At 40.5% G+C, this 21,137-nt stretch overlaps 1 protein-coding gene across 1 annotated transcript in view; it reads left to right on the top strand.

The window, feature by feature from the left end:
* Positions 1-20,911, top strand: part of RAPH1 (Ras association (RalGDS/AF-6) and pleckstrin homology domains 1) — a 62,217-nt gene extending 41,306 nt beyond the window's left edge. The window contains exons 6-13 of the mRNA XM_075711332.1: positions 3,108-3,229; positions 4,923-4,988; positions 6,433-6,576; positions 7,794-7,904; positions 11,617-11,715; positions 12,382-12,502; positions 14,146-14,288; positions 18,941-20,911. Of these exons, the coding sequence (XP_075567447.1) occupies positions 3,108-3,229; positions 4,923-4,988; positions 6,433-6,576; positions 7,794-7,904; positions 11,617-11,715; positions 12,382-12,502; positions 14,146-14,288; positions 18,941-20,911 (2,777 nt within the window). The remainder of the gene's footprint in view (positions 1-3,107; positions 3,230-4,922; positions 4,989-6,432; positions 6,577-7,793; positions 7,905-11,616; positions 11,716-12,381; positions 12,503-14,145; positions 14,289-18,940) is intronic.
* Positions 20,912-21,137: the final 226 nt, after the last annotated feature.

Raw genomic sequence — 21,137 nt, 5'->3', positions numbered from 1 at the left:
ACCCATTGACTGAAGAAAAGCCCAGAACTGAACCCAAATACCTTGATTTCAAATTAAAATGCAATTAATATTTCCTCTGTTGGTGAAGCCTTTTCTATTTCAGGCAGTGTAACATGTTAACTTTGCTTATTGTTAGACAAAAAAGGACACTGTAGGGTGACAGGGTATCCTTTGAATCTTCTACTTTTCATATGAAAAATAACACCTTAATAGGCTCACAGACTTAAAATTTTAATAAATGAAATCTTAAAAGTTGCCCAATTTTGAAACCAGAAAGAATTTTCACAAATTCTATGTAAATCCAAATTAAGTATGTAAAAATCAAAGGTGTAATTCTGTAACATTTTACCAATGAGAAGAGTATGAATAAATAACCTTATTAGTTCTGCAATAGTTTTATCTTTCTATCACTGAAAAATCTCTGAATGTGTAGGTAGTAGGATCCTGAACTCAAGGCTCAGTGAGGGGTCTTTCCCATCCTAGATTTGCTTTCATAAGACACTTCCATTCACTGTGCAGTCTGGAAAGAATAAAGGAAAAAATACTGAAAAAACTATTTTCAACTTCTGTTAGAAACAAAGAGCTAGGCTGCAGACAGAAAGAAACTGATAGTTATCCAAACTGACAGCGTGACTGAATTAAGATTATTTTGAAATGAAACCAGGGTTAACAAATCTCTCTTGTTGTTGGGTGTTTTGCAAGTATCTGCATGCCCTACTGTATGAGCTCAGTGACATACTGGGAATGACAGAATTTGACTGCTGTATTGAAAGAGTTTCAAGGTAAAGAACGATATCTATTATAATTACAGACTTTTAAATTCAGACTACAATGTGATAAACCTGAGAGAGATGCAAGAGGGTAAAATTCAGTTTCTTCTTTCATTTTTCAGTTTGGCTTTCCTTGATCCTTGGTAGGGGAACTGTTAGGTAGTTTTTCATAGATTTCACATATGTGTTTTTTAAAAAAGACAATCCAAAACGCAGACTGTTTCATTCATGTATTTTATACTGAAACTTGAAAAACATATGAAAAAATGATTACAACAGAGCCCTCACCCTATGTACTATTGTGTATTGTATTGTGTTATTTTGCCAGTGGTTCATCTTTTCAAATGTAATGTCTATGTAAGAGGAAGGAACTCCTGTATTATAATATTTTCCTTTAGCAAGACACAGACCACCTATGCACCTTCACAGTGTATTTTACCATGCTGTCTTGTCAGTTGATTGCTCACTAATTGTGCAATCCAATAAAATGCCTGAAAGCTTTAAGCTAAGAAACTGCAGAGGAAGACATGAGGCCTGTGGAGTTCTTGATTGTCTTTGCATTTTATGTGGTCTGCTTCAAATGTGTGAGGTTAACTAGTTTTTGAGGAGTCTGATTTAGGTACATTTACTTGAAGTGGAAGGCCGCCTGCTACTATCTAGTAGTTTAACCAGGAGCTTTATATGTACTTTCAGAAGGACTCAGTGATATTATTTCTAGAATGCAGAGTGAAGTGTTTTGCCCAGTTTTGCCCTGCAACTTTGTAACAGAAACAACTCTGGAAGGTTTCTTTTGGTTGGGACAAAGGTTGTTTTTATTTTTTTAGTTAGAGCAGAGTATGTCTATGAAGTATCTATGAGTTACGATGTTTAGATTTTAGAGAGTATGTTTAATAATAGGAACATTGTATTATATGCAGTTTTACATGCTGTAGGTACATATACACTCAGTGAATAAGTTGTTTCGTGTTTGAGTGCAGTTATTGTTCTTGTACTAACAGCTGATGTGTTTTGAAAACTATCCAGTTTCACTAATGATGCTGCAGTGAGATTTAAGCTTTTGTATCGCAGTCCTCTGAAGTTTTTTTGTTTTGTTCTTCTGTTAGGTAACACCCTTTTTACTTTCTGGGCAGACAGTATTGCTGTCTTGCTTGATAGAGCTTGATGGAAGTCATGAGTTGTAACTTGAAAGCTTCTTAGAAAGATCTTACTGAGACCTCAGTAATGTTGTGTTGTCACCTCAAACCTTAATTCATTCCCTACATATGATATAAGATGTTGAGATGTCATTTCAGTCTTTGTTAGTGATAGTTCCTAGGTCTGGATGTGATCAGTGCCATATACTCTCTGTAAAAATGTGGTGTAATTTATTTTGTGGAAAAAAACGTGTTCTGCTTTCAGATGCAATTGAAAGGTCAAGCAAGTCCCAAAGGATTCTGAAAGAAATAATTTGCTGAAATGCCACTGTGTGGCCTATGTGAAGAGGGAACAAATTGCAGAAAGCAAGATTCTACCTCAGTGCCTTAGAAAGGGGGAGAAAGTTGGTCTAGTGGTTTCCCAAACATGTATTCTTCCATATTTATTTTAGAATAAGGGTTTTCAGATATTTCTCTACCATTTCAGTAAATTTTCTTCTTTTTTCTTCCTCTCTTCTCTTTTGCCTATTTTCAGTATCTTGAGCTAGTGATAACTATTTCAACGGTGAGTCAAAGCTCAGAGTTCTCAGAAGCCATTGTTCATACATCATTTATTCAGCACAATAGATTGTGAGAAATAGACAGTGTGAGTTTTCAGACTTCTAGAATACCCCCACTAACCATGGGTATTCTGCGTTTTGGAAGCATTTTGTTTTCTATCTGATCATTGTCTTTTTCTTTTTTTGATACTTTATGAATAAGATAGTGATTGGGAATGTAGAAACAAATTTTGTGCTGAAAAAGCTGCCTAATAAATTCCTCCAGGGATTGTGTGGACCAGAGTACATAGAAATGTGATAACCTTCTTATTTGTAGTCATAACTTGAGTCTGCTGTGTTCATGTGGGATGGTAGGCTTTGTCAGGTAAAAAAAAGAAAAACATTTCATATATTGATGGAACTGTAAGCCTGAAGAGACAGAAGTGAGAGCGTTGAGTGAGTGTATGTGTAAAATTAAAACAGGCACATCTGAAAGTTGACTAAGTTCTTTTAGTTTCTTAGTGTGAACTTCTTCCCCATTTTAGTAGACCTTGAACTCTATTTTCTCTACATATATGCCTTATCTCCCAGATAGGACTACAGAGCAGTTTCTATCACAAAATGTAACAGATTCAAATGTATTCGCTCTCTTGTTATTGCTACAGAAAGGATCTTTGAAGATCATGAAAATTTAGTTGAAAATCTTCTGAACTGGACAAGAGATAGTCAAAACAAACTGATGTTCGTGGAACGTATAGAGAAATACGCACTTTTCAAGAATCCCCAGGTAAGCCTGAAGTTCATGTTATGCGTGTGTATGTGCACACATGCATGCGTGATTGCAGTTTCTTACTTTTTTTGGTAGCGTTCATTTCCATACTTTTATTTTGATACTTGTGTATATATTAAAATGCCAGGCAACTTTACATTTTGGCACTGTGTACATCCACATTGTGGTTGGCACAAAATCAAGTCCCTAGCAGAAAACCATGAGCTGATGTAGTCTGTTTGCTAATGTGTTTGTGGGTAATTTTAATGGAGATGAAGGCAAGGAGTTTCATGGCATTTACACCAATACTTAGTGCTGTTCAAATATGTAAATATGCAAGAAAGGTGTTGACAGATATTACTAATAGTAATGCCTCTCCACTGTGCATTCTTGCGTTGCTGGCAAGAAGGGGGAGAAAATCTAAGAGAATAGCTACTCCACGGTCAGATAGCAAGTGAAGAGAAGAGAGCATGTGTCCCTCCCTGTGGAAGCTGGGACCTGCCACTATTCACCTGTGTTTCCTGTTCCCTGGCTAGGAAATCAAAGGCCCCTCTGCTGTCTCAAATGGCTTCAAAGACCTCTCTTCTCTCAAATGGTAGCTACAGATTTGATATCTGGCAGCAGTTCAGCATTGTAAGGGAGTGGAGGAAAAGAAACAGAAAAGCAGAAGGTGGCTCTTTGAAGAATTTGAATTGAAAAGAACTGGATATAATATCACTTGACCTGTCTCCCTTTTGGGGTCATAGATTATTTTTATTATCTGTATGGCATCTATGTGGTAATTTGTTGGATTTAAACTGAGTATCAGTTTTGCATGCTCATCCTTTGAGACACCATCCGTGTACTTGATTTTTATTTTTTTTTAAAGCAAGAATTGAAAACCAGGTCTTATTCAAGTGCTTTGCGATGAAGCAGCAAAAATCTAAATTCTTTTTAGAAGCATGTATTTGATACATTTACTATCAGTGCATATGGTAGATACTGTCAACAAGAATGAGGTACCAGCATAAACCAAATATTTCTCCTTGGTTTAAAATACTGAACTTGTTAAAGATTGTGAATATTGGGTTTTTTCAGTATAAGAGCTAGGGATTAGGAAGAGGAAGATTTTCATTGTCCCAGTCTTTCCCAAGCTGAAGAGTACAAAACTTCTTATTAAATAAGATACAGTACCTAAGCATAGTTAGGTTCCTTTCAAGAAGACAAGGAGTATGTCGTAATTCTTCATGAAAAATAAGTATTTTTATTCAGCAAAACTGTCAGGGCAAGGTGGAAAGAAGTACATTGCTTCTGTGTGTGCTTCTTTGAACACATAAATAATGGCGGTATGTAACAGGTTTAAAGATCTCTGGGTTTTTTTAATATTTTTATTGTGGGATTTGCAAGTTCATAGTATTTTTATTTCTGGATGCTTTGTACCAGGCAGCTGTTTGTTTTGTGGAAAGCCAGGACAATGTTGTTTGAGGCTGTTACTTAAGATAAGAGTATGGACTGATTGATATTTCTGGAAAAGGTGGTTATAACTTAGTTCCAGGTATTATTTAGCAGTCTGACCGATAGTTTCAATTGGACTACAAAGTTTTGTTCAATTAATGTATTGTTCTTAGATAATAGATGGGGTTTTTTTACTGCTACAGAAAGGTAAATGAGAAATGTTATTTGACTTGATTTCAGAATGCCTATAGAAATATTAAGCTTTCTCTTGTTACAGAACTATCTTCTGGGGAAGAAAGAAACCTCTGAGATGGCAGACAGAAATAAAGAGGTGCTGCTAGAGGTAAGACTGCTGAAACAAAAAGGGCGTAGTGGTCATTTCGGAGTTTGAAGCTAAACTCTGAAAGGTTGTGGTGATTGAAATTGATGGACAGAGCTGAATGTAATTCTGGAACAACTGTGAATGGAATGTGTTACATTTGAGATAAATGGCTCTTTTGATGTTACCCTGTTTCAGATAACGATCAGTTAATAAAAATGTGTCTTTATTTTGTTTAATAACTAAAATTCCATACACAGTGATAATCAACATGAGGTTATCTGTAACTGTGGCTAAAACCAGTCAGAATTTGCAGAATTGTCACCTGTTTTTTTGACCTGTGGTGGTAGAGGTTTTTCTACTAGTACTCTCCAAATGGTTATTCTCTACAAAGTTGTATGACATTGGTTCAGTGACTGGTCTATGTTAATATTTTAAATTTTGTTGGTAAGCAAAGTAGTTAAAAATTGTTTCAGTTACATTTTAAAATAAACAACCAAATATTAAATTTAAAAAATGAGTGACAGGAAAGGAAGTCGATTAATATTGAACACATTAAATAGTTCACAGAACTAAGGACAACAACAAAAAAAAAATGTGTGGAGCAAATAAAGCAAACAGTAAACATAGCCTCCATACGCTAAAAAATGAATGGTTTTGTGACATTTTTGTAGAGACATACCCATAGCTTCCACTTGATTTCCAGATTGATGATTATGATTTCAATAGTTACACGAAAGTATATATTTTTGGTATTTAATTTTGGATTATACTTAGTACAATTTAACTTATAAATAGCATATGCATGTTCTTAGTATATTATTAATATGGGTTTTAATAAGTGGTTACGTGAATACTGTGGATCAAAAAGATGCTTGAAGCCATGACATGCAGAGGGTTGTAATTCTATCTAATACTTTCTGTCTTCTAGGATTACTCATAAATCTCTGTGCTGCATATTATTCTGGAGTGTATTGAAAGCATTTGTTTTCCTCTGTTAGGTCTTTATAAATAGAACCTTAACAGAAGTTGTAGTGTTGGCAGTTAGTAGCAACAAAGTACTCATGGAATGGATTATAGCTGTATCTGATGGATATGTAATTAGGTTTTGTGTATACTTAGACTTATGAGGCTACATCTATAAGGTGACCTCGTGACTTTAAAGCCAGTAAAGCCATTGGGGGATCTATTACTGATAAGCAGTGGTTAGAAAATCTTTACAGTAGCTGCTAATATTTTTGTTGTCATTCTTGCGTTGAGAAAATGCTAAGATTCCCTGTTGTGTTTGTCTGAATTACCTAATAGCTTCTACAGTTAATCTCTAATTCATATTACTGCATGAAAAAAGAGCTGTCCCTGCTATGTGTGCATTCCTGAGATAAAGAATTTCAGAATTTCAGTCATTAAAAACAAACCACTGCATGCTCTGTCTCTTTCTCTCTTCTCAAACCACTGTGTTTATCGACAGGAATGTTTCTGTGGAAGTTCTGTAACTGTGCCAGAGATTGAGGGAGTTTTGTGGCTGAAAGAGGATGGTAAGAAGTCTTGGAAGAAACGTTACTTTCTTCTTCGAGCTTCTGGAATCTACTATGTCCCTAAAGGGAAGGCAAAGGTACTCTATTTTAAAGCAGTTTCCCTCAATTGTTTATTACTGGTAAATTGTGCACGTCAGCCTTAAATTTTGGCTCAGCTGTGCCTTGCTTGGTGCCACATCCCTTAACTAAAAGTGCAGCTTTATCATGGAAATATTGTGTAAATTACTTTGGTAGCACTTGGTGTGAAGGGTGTAACCCCAAACTTAAAAATACAAGACGACAAGGGTCTGCTTTTTGAGTGAGCTCGGGGTTAGGTATTCAGAAACACTTGAGGAAAAATGATCGGTGGAGTTAAGAGGCTGTCTTTTCTCAAGCAGAATTCAGATGAAGAACCAAATTGCACTGCAAATGCCAATCATAAAATATCAGACCACCTCCACAACCAGTCTGCATAAATCTATTGGGTTTAGTTAGTTCATATAAATGGGATTCTTTTCAGACCAATTTGCGCTACATTTTTTGAAACTGGTAAATATAATATCATTTTTTCAGTGTCACTTACTGCTGTTCTGTGTGTATCAATAATAAAAAGTAAATAGAAAGCTGCTACAAATGCATTATAGCTTCAAGGCTGAACTACTGTGAGTTCAAGTTGTCCATGAATCCGTAAGTCTTGACAGCATCGACTGCTCTCCAGTAATCCACTTCCCGCACAGCTGGCAATGAAGAGGAAATCTCTGTCAGCACATCAGCTCCCTTTAGAGCTGAACACATCTCAGATGTTCTTTACACAGCCTTTTGCTTCGTTAAGACAATCTGTATGCAAGATAGCCTGTTCAAATTCTGTGCCCTACAATTACTGCCAAACATCATTAGAATTATACTTATGGTCACACTGGAATTTGGACACCTTGATTATTACCAAGATGAAATGTAACCACCAGCTGTTAAAATGTTCCTGGTCAACCATTTACTTTCTTCTGATACCAATTCTGAATAAACATTAGTAGTGCAGTGTAAGATGTTGTCAAAAGGTAAAATGCAGAAAAAACATAAAAAAACCAGACAGAATTTGGAGAAGGATATCCTGGTTAAAAATGAACGTCTGATGCAAGAGTTTATGCATGGCTGTATCTCTGTCTTGTATGGGCAGTTTTTGAATCAGATTGAAACTAATATTAGACCTTAACTAGACCTTATATTAGTATTGGATCTTAACACTAGACTGATTTTGTCAGTGCATCTTGTTCTCTTATAAAGATATTTTGTAAATGATTATTTTTGTATTTAATAGGTCTCACGGGATCTCGTGTGCTTTCTACAGCTAGATCATGTCAATGTTTACTATGGACAGGACTATCGGAACAAATATAAAGCACCCACAGACTATTGTTTAGTGCTAAAGGTAACTTGTTAATTGTTTTAAAATTTCTCAGTACTGAAAAGAGCAATCAAAAAGCTTGAAACATTTCCACACTAATCTCAGTCCCTTATAATAATTATACTTCCTAATAGTGGGCAAGAGCTGATTAACACAATATTAATCTTGGGAGAGATTATAATTTAGAATACACTTCCTTAGTATTGTAACAATTGCAAAACTACGCTTGTCAGTTTTCAGAGCAAATCTCTAAATCATTTTCATTCTGCACATGAGAAATCTAAATTGCCATAAGTTATAATGGCAATGAGAAAGCTATGCTTAACTACGTTTTCTGCGGAGTTGTTGTAATAAGCCTCCTTGACAGAAATATGGCCGGGGGGGGCGGGGGGGGGGGGCGCAGAAGAGAAAATGCCATGCAGGGACTAGTGCAGAGGGAAGAAATGGCTATGAATCACTTTCTTCCCCATCAAGCTGACAGTTTTCCTCCTCCTACCAGAAGATCTGTGTGGATTGCATGGTAGGGGAAGAAAAAAGATCATAGAGAGCAGCGAAAGAATGGCTTTACTGGATTCATCTACCACTCTAGGTTTCTCTCACAGTGGACTTTCTTTATAAGCTGCTTAGGGAAAAATTAGAAGTACAGGACAGTTTTGCAGAGATACTTCCACAGAATACTTTTTCAGCATTTAGAAATTTAGCGAGCCAGGGAGTGGATCTTGGCAGTTCAATAGCCCTAGGTGCATTCTTACTCTTCGAGTATGCCCTGTCTCTTTTGGCATCCCAATAAACTTTTAGAATGCTGCAGCAGTTAGGTACACCTTGTACGCTCTTTTACTTGTTCTGAGCCATCCGTGGCTTTCCATTTCATTTTCCCCTAGTTCTTGTATAGGAAGTGAACAGTTAGTGAACAATTGTTGCCTGTTCTCCTCATGACTTTGTAAATATTTTCATATTGCCCTGAATTGTCTTACTTCCAGACTGATGAGTCCCAGTCTATTTCATTGTTCATCATACTCTAAAATGTAACGCTAAACTTTTTTTGTCCCTTTGGCAACTCTATACCTTACAACAATCCAGGTTCAGTGAGATAATACTGAATTGTTGAAATTCTAACTTGAAATGCTAACTTCAGGGAGTTGCTGTCTTCCCAGAGTGTAGGTCCAGCGTTGTGCAGAAATTGGTATTAGAGAGTCAAGTCTATCCATATTGCCCAACCTGAGGGAAGGAGGATGCTGTAAAGGAAGAAACAGAATTCTGAGTATAAAGGACGGGTAGAAAGAACAAGTAGAAAAAAATGTTATGAAAGCAGTGACCTGATCTTAAACTGTGAGATTAATAACTTGAGTACTTCAAGTTATTTTAAATTGCATCAACTCATCTCCCAGTCTCTTTTGACTCCCACACAGTGTTCAAAACGGCATCAGCTCCTGCAAGATAGCTACAAAGCTATTTTAAAACAGGTTTTCACAGTATGTTCATAGCAAGTAAAGTGTCTTCATGGATTTGAAAATGGTGTAAGTAACAAGAGATGGTTATAGTTGCACTTACAGTTTTCCTTTGACCTCTTACTTTCCCTGATTTGTAGCTCGTGTTGTGGTGCATATGTCAGTACATTAGAATGTTTTATGTGCCTGCCTGTCCACTGTGTGAAAGAACGATTTAATCTTTGAATAGACGGGGCAACATGCATTTGGGCCCACTGAGAGTTAGTCACTGAATATCAAATATGGGACATGATATTGAGGGAGAAAGCATACAGCTGAAACTGGAAATATTTTCCATGTTCTTATAGGTCATTGGCGTAGTTAATGGGATGCAATTAAAAGTGCTTGTAGGTATTTATAAATTCCTTGAAATAAATTGATTTCTTCTGCTTAAATGTCACTTTCTATCCACATCATTTGGACAGGTTAATAGTGAATTATTTTTTCAGACTTGTTGACCACACAGAGTAAACCAGACTAAGTCTTATCTAATAGATTTTTTTTAAAAAAGTATTGCCATTCTGAGGATAAATGAAGACATGAAAATGTTAAAGTCAAATTTTAATGTGTCTAAATTGTCTCTTAATGGGGTAGAGTTAGTCAGGTAACTTAAACAAAGTGAAGCTCTGTTTTCAGTGTGGAACTGATAAATCACCAAATTACTATATTAAGCAGGATTGAGTTCTGCCTTCCTGAATTCTTCAAATGTTACATCAATGTTTTATATTAGTACCAATGTATAGAAGCCGTACAGGTTTTTTTTTTAATAGAAACACAGTGCTGTGCCACAAAGATTCACTAAGCTGGGAAATAACTCCAAAACATGACCATGTTTTTGGAGAGGTGAATGGCAAACACAAATTCAAAGGCTGATTCTCACTGAAGTCCAGAATGGATTTGTCTTTACATGTTTGCTTCCTTTGTTTAGCTTGAGCCTTACTGTGCAAGACAGGTGCTGTGCTATTGTTAAATATATCATTTGTATGTTAGTATATATTAGCTCCTTTGTCCAAAATGTTAGATTTCTGAGAGGTTCTTTTATTTCTATATAGCCAAATTTTTTAACAAGTCCAGGAAAAGATGGCTTGCTAGCTAAGTAACTTTTTTTGTGCTTCTGTAGACTCTTCTTTGTTATACAACATGTATGTGAAAAAGACTGGTAGTGAAAAATGAAGACAATTATCTAATATCATAATGACGTTAGTTATATGTATTCTGTTTATGGAGATAAACATGTTCATGTTCATTTTGAAATAATTATGTTTGGAAGACAAGAGAAAATATTCTGAAAAGAGATTAAAAGTTCTTTGATACATGTATCATACAGCCTTCAGTAAAACTTAAACACCTATGATCATCTAGCAAAACTCTGTGTCACTGAACTGTCAGCTAACAGAGGAAATTATAAGAACCTGAGTAGTCAGAGTTGCCCTGACAGCTGTGAGACGTAACTTTTACAGCATGGACAGGAAACAACTGGATAATCCATCAAGAATGATTTCCAGTGTCTGATTTTTGAAAAATATACATTTCTTTCTTGACTGATGAATTGATAGAGACAACACCTTTTCTTTTTTATACATGCATGTGGGAGCAGCAAGTATTTTAGATGATAGCCCAGTATCAGTAGGGTGGGAACCTTGAAGGCTCTACAAGCTGAAAATGGAATTGTGCTAAGAGCATGTCATTTGCGGAGTGTCTCGCTCAAGCCATACAAAAGCAGAGAAGACCAGTGTGTGTGTGTTTTCCTCCAGTTGGTTTTTGTGTGAGAGGAAGGTGAAATATTACTTGTCTCCCTCAGGTGGTGAGTTAGTCCATAGAACAGGGAAAGAAGACAACTCTTTACTCCTTGGCAGTCTTTTGCTTGTGTTTAGGACAGGCTTTTAAAAGCTGAGACTGTTCTGACCCCTTGGCTTGAGTGTATAAAGATTTCTAAAGAGCTTTACAGGTACAGAAGACACTGTTGGTAGGTAGAAGGTACAGCACTAAAATACTGAAAGAATTATCCTTTCTTAGCGTTTCAAACCTGAAATCAATGCACACTGGACACACTGCCAATCTGTGTGTGAAGCAATTCCCACTGCCACCTCCTGAAATACTCTCAAACATTTTTAAGTGGGCTGAAAATACAGACTACTGTTGAAGAGCTTCCAGCATTAAGTTTGTCTGTATAGACCTCAACAGATGAATGGCTTTCCTTGCATTCCTAGCTATTAAAATACTGATGAGGATCAACAATTTTTCTGCAGCATCCTCAGATCCAGAAGAAATCCCAGTATATAAAGTATCTTTGCTGTGATGATGTAAGAACTCTACACCAGTGGATCAATGGCATCCGCATTGCTAAGGTAACCTCCTCTAGGCAGTCTTGCACCGTTGTCATGAGTTGTCATTATCTGTTTGAAACCATTTACAGTTACTTAGCAAAATACGTGCTAAATCTAACTTCCCTCTGTTTAACTAGTCTGAATGTCAACTGTACAATCTTCTTATATGTTTCATTCCCTAGCAAAATTGTTAGGCTTTGTTGTTATGATAATTCAGTAATTGGGCCCTTTCTTCTTGTTTCTGCTGCACCTCTCTGTCACGTGCTGAATTTCTAAATGATATCATGGCTAGATTTTAGACAACTCCCTTACAGATTTTAAAAAGGCAGCTTATGGGAAATGAAGAGAATTGAGAAAACAGAATTGTTTTCTAAGATCCCCAGGTTGGCTTAGTTTATTCATTTCTTGCTTGATGCTATCTCTTCTAGCATGAGTAAACTGTTTTTCTTTCTTTCAGCAATTCACTAATAAAAAGGCGAAAGGTTGGGGGAAGGGAGTTGCCACTTTTGTTAAATAAAACAAAATGAAATTGCACTGCAGTAATGTTGCCTGAGCTCCTTAACAAAGAGCCTGTTGTTTCTCTCTGGGGGAAAAAAGGTGGAACAGAGAAGCCAGAGGTTGAGCTCAACAGTCTGAAAAGGGTACACAGCCTATAGAGTTGTTAAATTTGTTTGTCATTTTGCTTAGTATGGGAAGCAACTATACATGAACTATCAGGAAGCATTGAAGAGAACAGAATCGGCATATGATTGGACTTCCTTGTCTAGCTCCAGTATCAAGTCAGGCTCCAGCTCATCTAGTTTGCCAGGTAATAATGTGATCTGTCTCATAATAGAAAGATTTAATTACATTTTTTATCATCTGCTATCTGGAGACCTGGCAAGAAATGGACTGTTTCTCCAAAGTCTTTTATGCTATGCTTAGTCCAAAACATGAAGTCTGTGTTTCACACACACACATATATATACACACACACAAACATATAAAACCCTATTTTATTATGTTACTTGCAGTAGTGTATGTATTTGGAACATACAGTACTTTCTTGTTCACCTCCAAAAAAAGAATGTTTTTCTGATACTGAGAAGAGGAAACTTCCTTTCAAACTCCGGGTGCTTCTATCTTCACCTATCTGAAAAAAGAACTCAAATCTACGTTTTAATGATGCATAGAGACTTGTGTGTGTAGCTCTTAAACTGCTTTTGTTGACTGAAATATTTGAAATTGGAAAATGAGAAATAGTCCCTGCCAAAAGGCAAAGATCCAAACAATCTCTTTGGAGACAAACTTTGAAAAGACTCTTTCTGTTCCTGTGTCAAACTGTGTGTGCCTGCAGTAATGTGCTCCTGTTTGCCTCTCAGGAGGACTGGGACTGGGTTTTTGTAGCACATAACAGTTTAAAAATTGATGAATGGTTTATATAGTCTCATTTCACTGTCCAGAGCTGACTGACACTCTGCCAGGTTATTCTGAACCCTCAGGGGCAAGTTTCATTATTGAAAACAGGTTATTGTGTGAAAGTGTTCTGTCCATCGCAGATACAGGTCAGGAAGCAATGCTACTGAATTGAAAAGGTTCAGAAAGTAGCCTGTGAGAATGAGCAAAGCAAATGCAGCCTAACTGGGAAGGCACTGTATTTTTTCAACTGTGTGGAACAGCTTACCAGGTGTAGCAGTAAATTCTTGGTTATTGACAATTGCTCCATCCAAGCTGGGTGTCTTTCTGATAAAGTTTCTCTTGTGGGGAGCTAAGCCACAGCCCACCAGCCATGCATGTTCTGCCAGAGCTACAGTCCTGCCTGTGCCTAGATGCTCTTTTTCCCCAGAACAGCTTGGGACTACACAGAAAGCAGGTGCCAGGCTGGATAAATCGGTCTGGCAGTGGCTGCTGCTGTCTTTTCAAGATACCCTGTGGACCCAGAGCATCATCTGTGTTTGCTAGTTGCAGGATGCACACCATTCCGTCTCTTCCCTTGAGGAATGGAGCAGTCAGAAGCAGACAGCTGCCTCGGCTAGTGTAGTTTGCCTGTCCTCAGCCTGTGTCCAGGGTCTGTTTCTAAGGTTGTGCTGGGAAGAAGTGCTGGAGAGAGCAGGCTGCATGCATTGCATGAAATGGGGCTTTTGTCAAAGCGCAGGAGCTGTTGGGTGTTTCAGAGCCTATACAACTGCAGCGTGTTTTTACTTTGCAGCATATCTGACACGCTGTCATCTTTGTGGAGCTTCAGATTTGGTTAATACCGGGGACCTGTTGCACTGTTTTGTTTTCCAGACAGCAATGGCCTGGATGTGAGCTAGAGCTTATGCAGTAGTTAGTGGGATGTCCTTTGGTGGGATAACATGTTTAACAAGTGTGACCAAGAAATGTCACACAGAGTTGCATTATAAGTACACCAACTATACTCTTTACATTCAGGAACATATACTAACTGTTTCTTAACTTTCTTCTAAACAGAATCTCAATCAAATCATTCTAATCAGTCTGACAGTGGAGTTTCTGACACCCAGCCAGCCGGACATGTCCGTTCCCAAAGTATTGTCAGCTCCATGTTCTCCGAGGCCTGGAAACGAGGCACTCAACTGGAGGAATCCAGCAAGGTAACAAGAAGACTTTAGTTTGAGAACCAACGCCCAACAAAATGTACGAGACAGAGTGATACCTCTTCCACCTCTGTCTTGGCTGGGATTTCTTCTCTTTTTTACTCTATGTTATTGACATACAGTGCCATATAATTGTTGTTTCAGGAATCACTTTTTCAGGGAATTCAGCCCTGGATCCTTCTGTTCTTGCTTTTATTTGTGTGCACAGAAGCCCTCTGTTCTTTGAAGGCATGATACAGCCCTTCCCATAGAATCCTATTAACTAATGTTGAATAAAAATGAAATAAAAAGATGAGCTGTTAACAAGTTGAATGAAATTCTTTCACTAAGACCTTTCTCCAGTTAACTAACCACATCTTTCCATTGTAAAGATGTGAATAACTGAGACCTGAAGGCAGGTGTATCTATTTAAGAAGTACTCTGGTAGTTTTTACTCAAATGTTTTCTGTTATATTTGGTGGAAATGGAAACAGTAACCATAGATGTGGTCAAAGCAAAAGTACTAGAATTGACAGCAGTTGTGGATTGAGACAGATTTGGTATCTCCTGTTGCTGGTAGAGAGTTACAAAAGATTTTAACCCACTGAAGCCTGGGGCTCAGGTCTGTTGTGGTTTGGTTAGTTTTCTGTCCTTTCTGTGGTAGTTGACTGGTGTAGTTCCTGGGGAATACTTCCAAACACAGCAGAATTGACACTTAAGCTGGTTTGTTGTCAGGCTCAAAGGAATTTCCGGCTTCCTGAACAGCCATGACATCAGTATTAACTGCAGCAGTTACATGTGGAAGTACATTGGCAGGGTGCTATGAGAAGCTGTCTTCACTCCTGTCAGTTTTGGATCTTTCCCAGATCCCGGGTTCAAGCTAGAGAAGCAAGCTTTTTAAAACTTAAAACCATGGGTCAGTACACCTGACATTGGTGCATCAGATAAATAACTAAAAATAAGACACAACATCACATTTTCAAATAAGAAAGCACATGTGACACAATGTGAAAACTGACGTGGCTGCATTCTTTGGGATTCATAACTTCTCTGCAGTGCCTGCTGGCTTGGAAATCGTCTGATTCTAATAGTAATGTAGTACTCAGGAATGTAGCTTGCTAAATTGTGATCCAGATTCTCTACTGCATGAGTGCAACACCTGGTGCATGTTCATCAGCAGATGGCTTGTGTATGTGTACAGGGTGCATCATTTCAGCAGGAGCTGGGCACTTGAGTCTGTCTAGCATGTATCCAACAGAGGTGAAAGAGTACTGCTGTGAGAACTGTAATGTTATTGTTTCCTGAAGTTTTGGGTTTAATGTGCAAATCTTGCTACTACACTCTCTGTGAGCTTCTAGAGAAAAGTTTGAAGTTTACCACAATGGGGTCATTGTTGTTCTTATCAAGTCCGTAGTGCTGCTTGCAATTGCTCATTTAAATAAACCCCAAGAATTTTTATGTTATATTAAAAATAAAATATTCAGACTGCTCCTTGTTGAGGGCCATCCATGTTTTGATATTTCATCAATTTGAATTCCTTTCAATGCATAAATCCAAGAAAAGGTATATTTCTCTTCCTCATGAGTAACACAGGTAAATGGATTGCCCTAAAACTTCCAAAGAATCCAAATGAAATGAACCATGTAAAATTGTAATTCGAAGCCATGTCAAAAAATTCTGAGTAAATTGGTGACAAATTTACCTTCAGTGAAACTACAGTACGTGCTTTTTTTTATCCTGTACAGGTTTGGCCCAAGGAACTTAAAGAACTAATAAATCAGACTGGCAGTGAGAAACGTTAAACTGTGTGGCAAGAAAGGAAATAAGTATTGAAAAAATTGTAATTTACATGAAAAGATAGTTGCAGTGATATTGAGACATGCTGGTTTAGGCAGATTAGTCTCCAAACAGTTGTTTCAGACGTAGTTACTCCACAGTGCTTTGGTGACAAAGGTGGCTTAAGACGTTCGTACAGGCAGGTTGCTGCAAGTGGCAGAATTAATGGAGACTTGTCCAGCATGTCCCTTCCCCTTCTGCAACAGCTCTCTCCCGCCTTGTCACCCTTGTCTCATCCCCATCAGCAAGCAGGGCAGAACACAGCATGCTTTGGTTCAGCAGGGAGATGACATTGAGGCTGGCCAGCCAGCCAGCCAGGATGTTGTACTGGTTGGCCAGTGGCTAACTGCTTAACAAGTTAAAAATGGGTGAGTTCTGCCTGCTTTTCCCTCATTTACCAGGTGTCAGTAACTTCACAACAATTTCTTTAAGTTGAAAACATATTGAGATTTCCAGCAGTCTGTCGTATTTGACTGAAATTTGCTAACCAGTCCAAAAGCAACTGGCATAGGAAGAGAGGTAGCAAACAGTTCAATTGCAAAAGCTTGTTTTCTTAGGAAAAACAGCTAAAAAAAAAACCCACAGCTGTTACTATAAACAATAGTTACTATTCTTTTTATAGCATTTCTGAGAGTTCCAGATAGTCATGAAGATGATTCTATGCAAGTTACAAATATGAATTGATAGTATGCAATAAGTAATTTTTCAAGATAAACAGAAGGACATTACATAGTTATAAGGATGAACAAGGACCATGATCTGTTTCAGGGTTCTTCTATAAACAAAGTATTGCTGAGTATGTTTCTGGTTGTGGAAGTTTAATTTGATTCTGTGGAGATGGGAGGGGCTCCCCCTCCTGAGATGCACAATGTTCTTTTCCCTGAGTGTTTAATTTGCTCACTGTGAAAATGACTGTCCTCAGTGAGGACACTTGAGGAAAATCCCTCTCTGTTTCGAATACATCTAAGATTAAAAGACTAAAATGCAGGTAATCTGTCCACTTCATATTGTGACACATTGCTGTTTGCCCAAATAATACTTTATTCATCTGTTCATTCTTCACAGTTGGGCAGTGAAGATCTCATTATGTCTCATTGTGCTTGTTAGATTTTGAACATGTTATTTCAAATGGGATGCTACAACAGGGCATTAAAACGTGTGCTCACTGTGTATGCTGTAAGAGACAAATTCAAGATTCTCCAGGGTCTTGCCATTCAGGGATAGCTGTTGTGTTATGCCTTGGTCTCCCTCTCTGTTTTATGCCGCTTTTATTTTTCCTGTTGCCTTTTGCTGTCTCAGGTGTCAAAAGTGAAGCTCAGCACAGCTAAGGTCGGCACACCCATGGTGCCTTATACAGGGCACAATTAAGGTCAGGTGGTGCTACTTGAAAATTCATTAACCTGGGTGATTGGGAGAATGGTAATTTACAGACTAACACTTGCAAGAGATCAAGATTTCTCTCCTGTTTTGTTATGTGAACACCTTGATTTAGCTCGAGAAATTTGTTACACTCTTGCCTTCCAGACCTAATGTGACAGGTAGAGGCACACCCCATGTGTGTTGTAAATCACTGTTTGTTGTTTCTGACTCTAATCCTTTTGGTGTTCTTTTGCGCGTATAGGAACTCTGCACACCTGTGTTTAGAACAAAGCAATATGCAAACTTGCTCATACGGTGCAAATGAGCATAATTGGGCTAACTTGTGGCAATGTATCTGTTAATGGAGTATAGGTACCCAGTGTGGTCAGTTGCCATGTTGGTATTGCATTTCTAATGCATGTTTCTATGCTGTGTGCTGTGAAATACACAACTTCGCCTGTAGCCAAACCGCTTTGTATTAGGAGGATACTTATAAACTTGAGTAATGCAATTATCTTTTATTTTTAACAGGAATGTAGGCTTACAATTTTAGAGAAACAATTTAACTTGAGCAAAACCCAATGAGTAGACTAAAACTGCCTGCTGCTTTCCCGTTGCTCCTTCCCTTAGTCAGTTTTTCCCTGTCTTTCCTTTCTTCTGCTTAACATAACAGTTGCATGTATAGCTTTTCTTTCCCAAGCTAACTTTCTTTTGCACATCTCCAAACACTTCCTTCTGGGGAAATGTTCCTAGGAAACCTCAGTTCTCCCTCTTTTTCCTCATTTTCTTTCCTTGCCAGTCTTGGGTATCAGAGCATGTGGAGTAGAAGGATCTCAGTAGTATTCCTGCTTAGAGCTTGCTCTTCACATGTTTTAGAATAGTTCAGGATTTCTGCATTTTGTACCACCAAACAGTGTAAGGCCTGAGCTAACCAACGTAAAGGCTTGACAGATGTGCTGGGAGGCCATGTATGGTTTAACTCTCATCTTACTGAGCTGAGGAGATGTCCGCAGAGTCTCTTGCTCTGCCAGATGTCCTCTGTCATGGCCTGTGGCACTCTGGGGAGTGCTCTGTTTGGGTGATTATAGTTGCCCAGAGGAGGACCAGCGATTCTCACTGGGTCCAGCTGCCTGCCCCACAGAAGTGACAAGGCTGGTGTATTTTCTCCCGGACATTCAGTCTAGCTTGGAGTAGACCTGGCTCACCTGATTCTTGCCAGCTCCCCTCCTTGCCTGCCCGGTCAGACTGCACGGTCTAGGCTTGTCAGAGTGTGCAATTGTCTCTTACTGCATTGTTTTGCTAATACTTCCTGCATGCTGTAATCTACCACTTAATTTTTAATGACAGGCACATTTAGACCTTGACTTTATAATCTCTTTGTCTCCTTCCCTCCCTCCCTCCCTCCCTCCCTCCCTCCCTCTCTGTCTTTCTCCTTTTTTCCCTTTCCACTTTCACTAAAAATCCCTTCCCAATAGGTCCGAATGGAACCTGCAGGTCGGCCCTTCATGTCTGTTGCACCTCCTGTGTCCCCACAGTCTAAAGTGGCGGCCCCCTACGCAGCGTCGCAGCCATCCCCCCCGCTGCCTCCGCCGCCCCCCCCGCCCCCGCCCCCCCCACCACCACCTCCCCCACCACCACCACCACTCCCCAGCCAGGCCGCCCCATCTGCGGGCTCACCCGCCACAATGTTTGTCAAGTACAGCACCATCACCAGGTTGCAGAACGCTGCCCAGCACGGCGGGCCTTTTTCCAAAGCTCCTGCTGCACAGCAGGCCCCCCTGCCCCCCCCGCCCTCGGGAAAGCCTCAGATACTGGTGCCCCCCAACGGGGTCATGCCACCTCCCCCCCCTCCACCGCCTCCCCCAACACCGGGCTCAGCCATGGCACAACTGAAGCCGGCACCTTGTGCCCCCTCTGTGCCACAGTTTACACCGCCACCACCGCCCCCCAAAATTCATCAGGTTCAACCAAACATAAGCCAGGCCACTGCCACCTCCTCGTTGCCACCACCTCCTCCTCCTGTGCCTGCCCCACCACCACCCCAGGCACCCCCAAAGCCCCTCATGGCAGCTCTCCCTCCACAGCCGAGTGGGAAGGCAGTGTCACCAGGGGTCACACATGTCACCCCGCCTGTGCCAGCTCCCTTGCCCCTCGCAATAAAGAAACAACCAAGTATCACCTCTCCCCAGGTGTCTCCGCTGCCCCCAGCCCCTCCTGGCCCCACCCCCCCCGCAACGTTCCCAAAGCAGCAGAGTTTCTCTGTGAAGCCTCCTCCTTCCCCTCAGTCCCCAGTGCCGTCGGTAGTGAAACAGATAGTTAGCCAGTTCCCACCTCCTCCCACCCCACCTGCCACTGAGCCCCAGCCTCTGAAACCCCTTCCACTAAGCGTGGCTCCACAGTCGCCTCCAGCAGTGAAGGCAAAGCCCAAATGGCAGCCCGCTTCTGCTCACTCACCAGATTTCCCCCCTCCTCCACCAGAGAGCAGCTTAGTGTTTCCTCCTCCACCTCCTTCCCCAGCTTCCTCTGCAGGTTCTCCCCCCCCCGACAAATCAGGGTCTCCAGTCAAAAAGACCAGCAAGATATCAAGCCCCGGAGGGAAGAAACCACCTCCAACACCTCAGCGAAACTCCAGCATCAAGTCCACCAGCTCCACTGAGTACCATGAGTCCAAGAGACCTTCAGTGGACCGCCTTGTCAGCAAATTTGCACACCCACCAGAGCTGTCAGGATCTCCTTCCAAGGAGTCATCGCCTCCTGCAGCCCCTCCAAAGCCAGGAAAGCTGAACCTTTCTGGGGTGAGCCTGCCCATTGTCCTTCCGCAAGGAAGAATCCCGGTCAAAGCTCCTGCTCCGGGTGTGTCTGGGAAGGAACCTGTGGTCGAATTTCCTTCACCACCGTCCGATTCAGACTTCCCACCACCACCACCTGAAATAGATCTTCCTCTCCCACCAGTTGAGATCCCATCCGTGTTTTCAGGCAGCACCTCCCCAAAAGTCGCTGTTGTCAATCCCCAGCCTCAGGCATGGTCAAAACCGTCTGTGAAAAAAGCCCCACCACCCACACGTCCCAAGCGGAATGACAGCACTCGACTGACGCAGGCAGAGGTCGCAGAGCCACCAGGGTCAGCTGGCCCTCAAGTGCCCACTTCACCCAAGTCCAGCCTTAGTGTTCAGCCGGGATTCCTGGCAGACCTCAACCGGACGCTGCAGCGGAAATCCATCACCCGGCATGGCTCCCTCTCCTCCACGCGGATGTCCAGAACAGAGCCCACAGCCACCATGGACGACATGGCCCTGCCTCCGCCTCCGCCAGAGCTGCTGGCTGACCAGCAGAAGACGAGTGGCTTCGGGGGCAGTCATATATCTGGCTATGCAACGTTACGGAGGGGGCCACCCCCTGCTCCTCCCAAAAGGGATCAGAACACCAAGCTGTCTCGGGACTGGTAGTCCCAGGGGCCGGTGCTCTCCGTGACTTGTGGGCTGCTCCATGACTGGCCAACCTGTGATCTTGCACACTTGGAGAGAATGTGGGGACGTGGATGATAGCCCCGTCAAAAGAGGTGATCTCAAACTGTAGCTAAGGCTAAACGTGAAGACATTCCCCTTTCATGGCTAGGCCAAAAAAGTTGGGGGTTTGGGGGCGTTGCTATTTTATTGGGAAAGGTGGGTAAAG

This window comes from Pelecanus crispus, chromosome 5 (assembly GCF_030463565.1).
Source record: "Pelecanus crispus isolate bPelCri1 chromosome 5, bPelCri1.pri, whole genome shotgun sequence".
NCBI classification, from domain to species: domain Eukaryota; kingdom Metazoa; phylum Chordata; class Aves; order Pelecaniformes; family Pelecanidae; genus Pelecanus; species Pelecanus crispus.
Note: the sequence above shows the minus strand (reverse complement) of the source record. Positions and strands in the feature narration are given on the sequence as shown.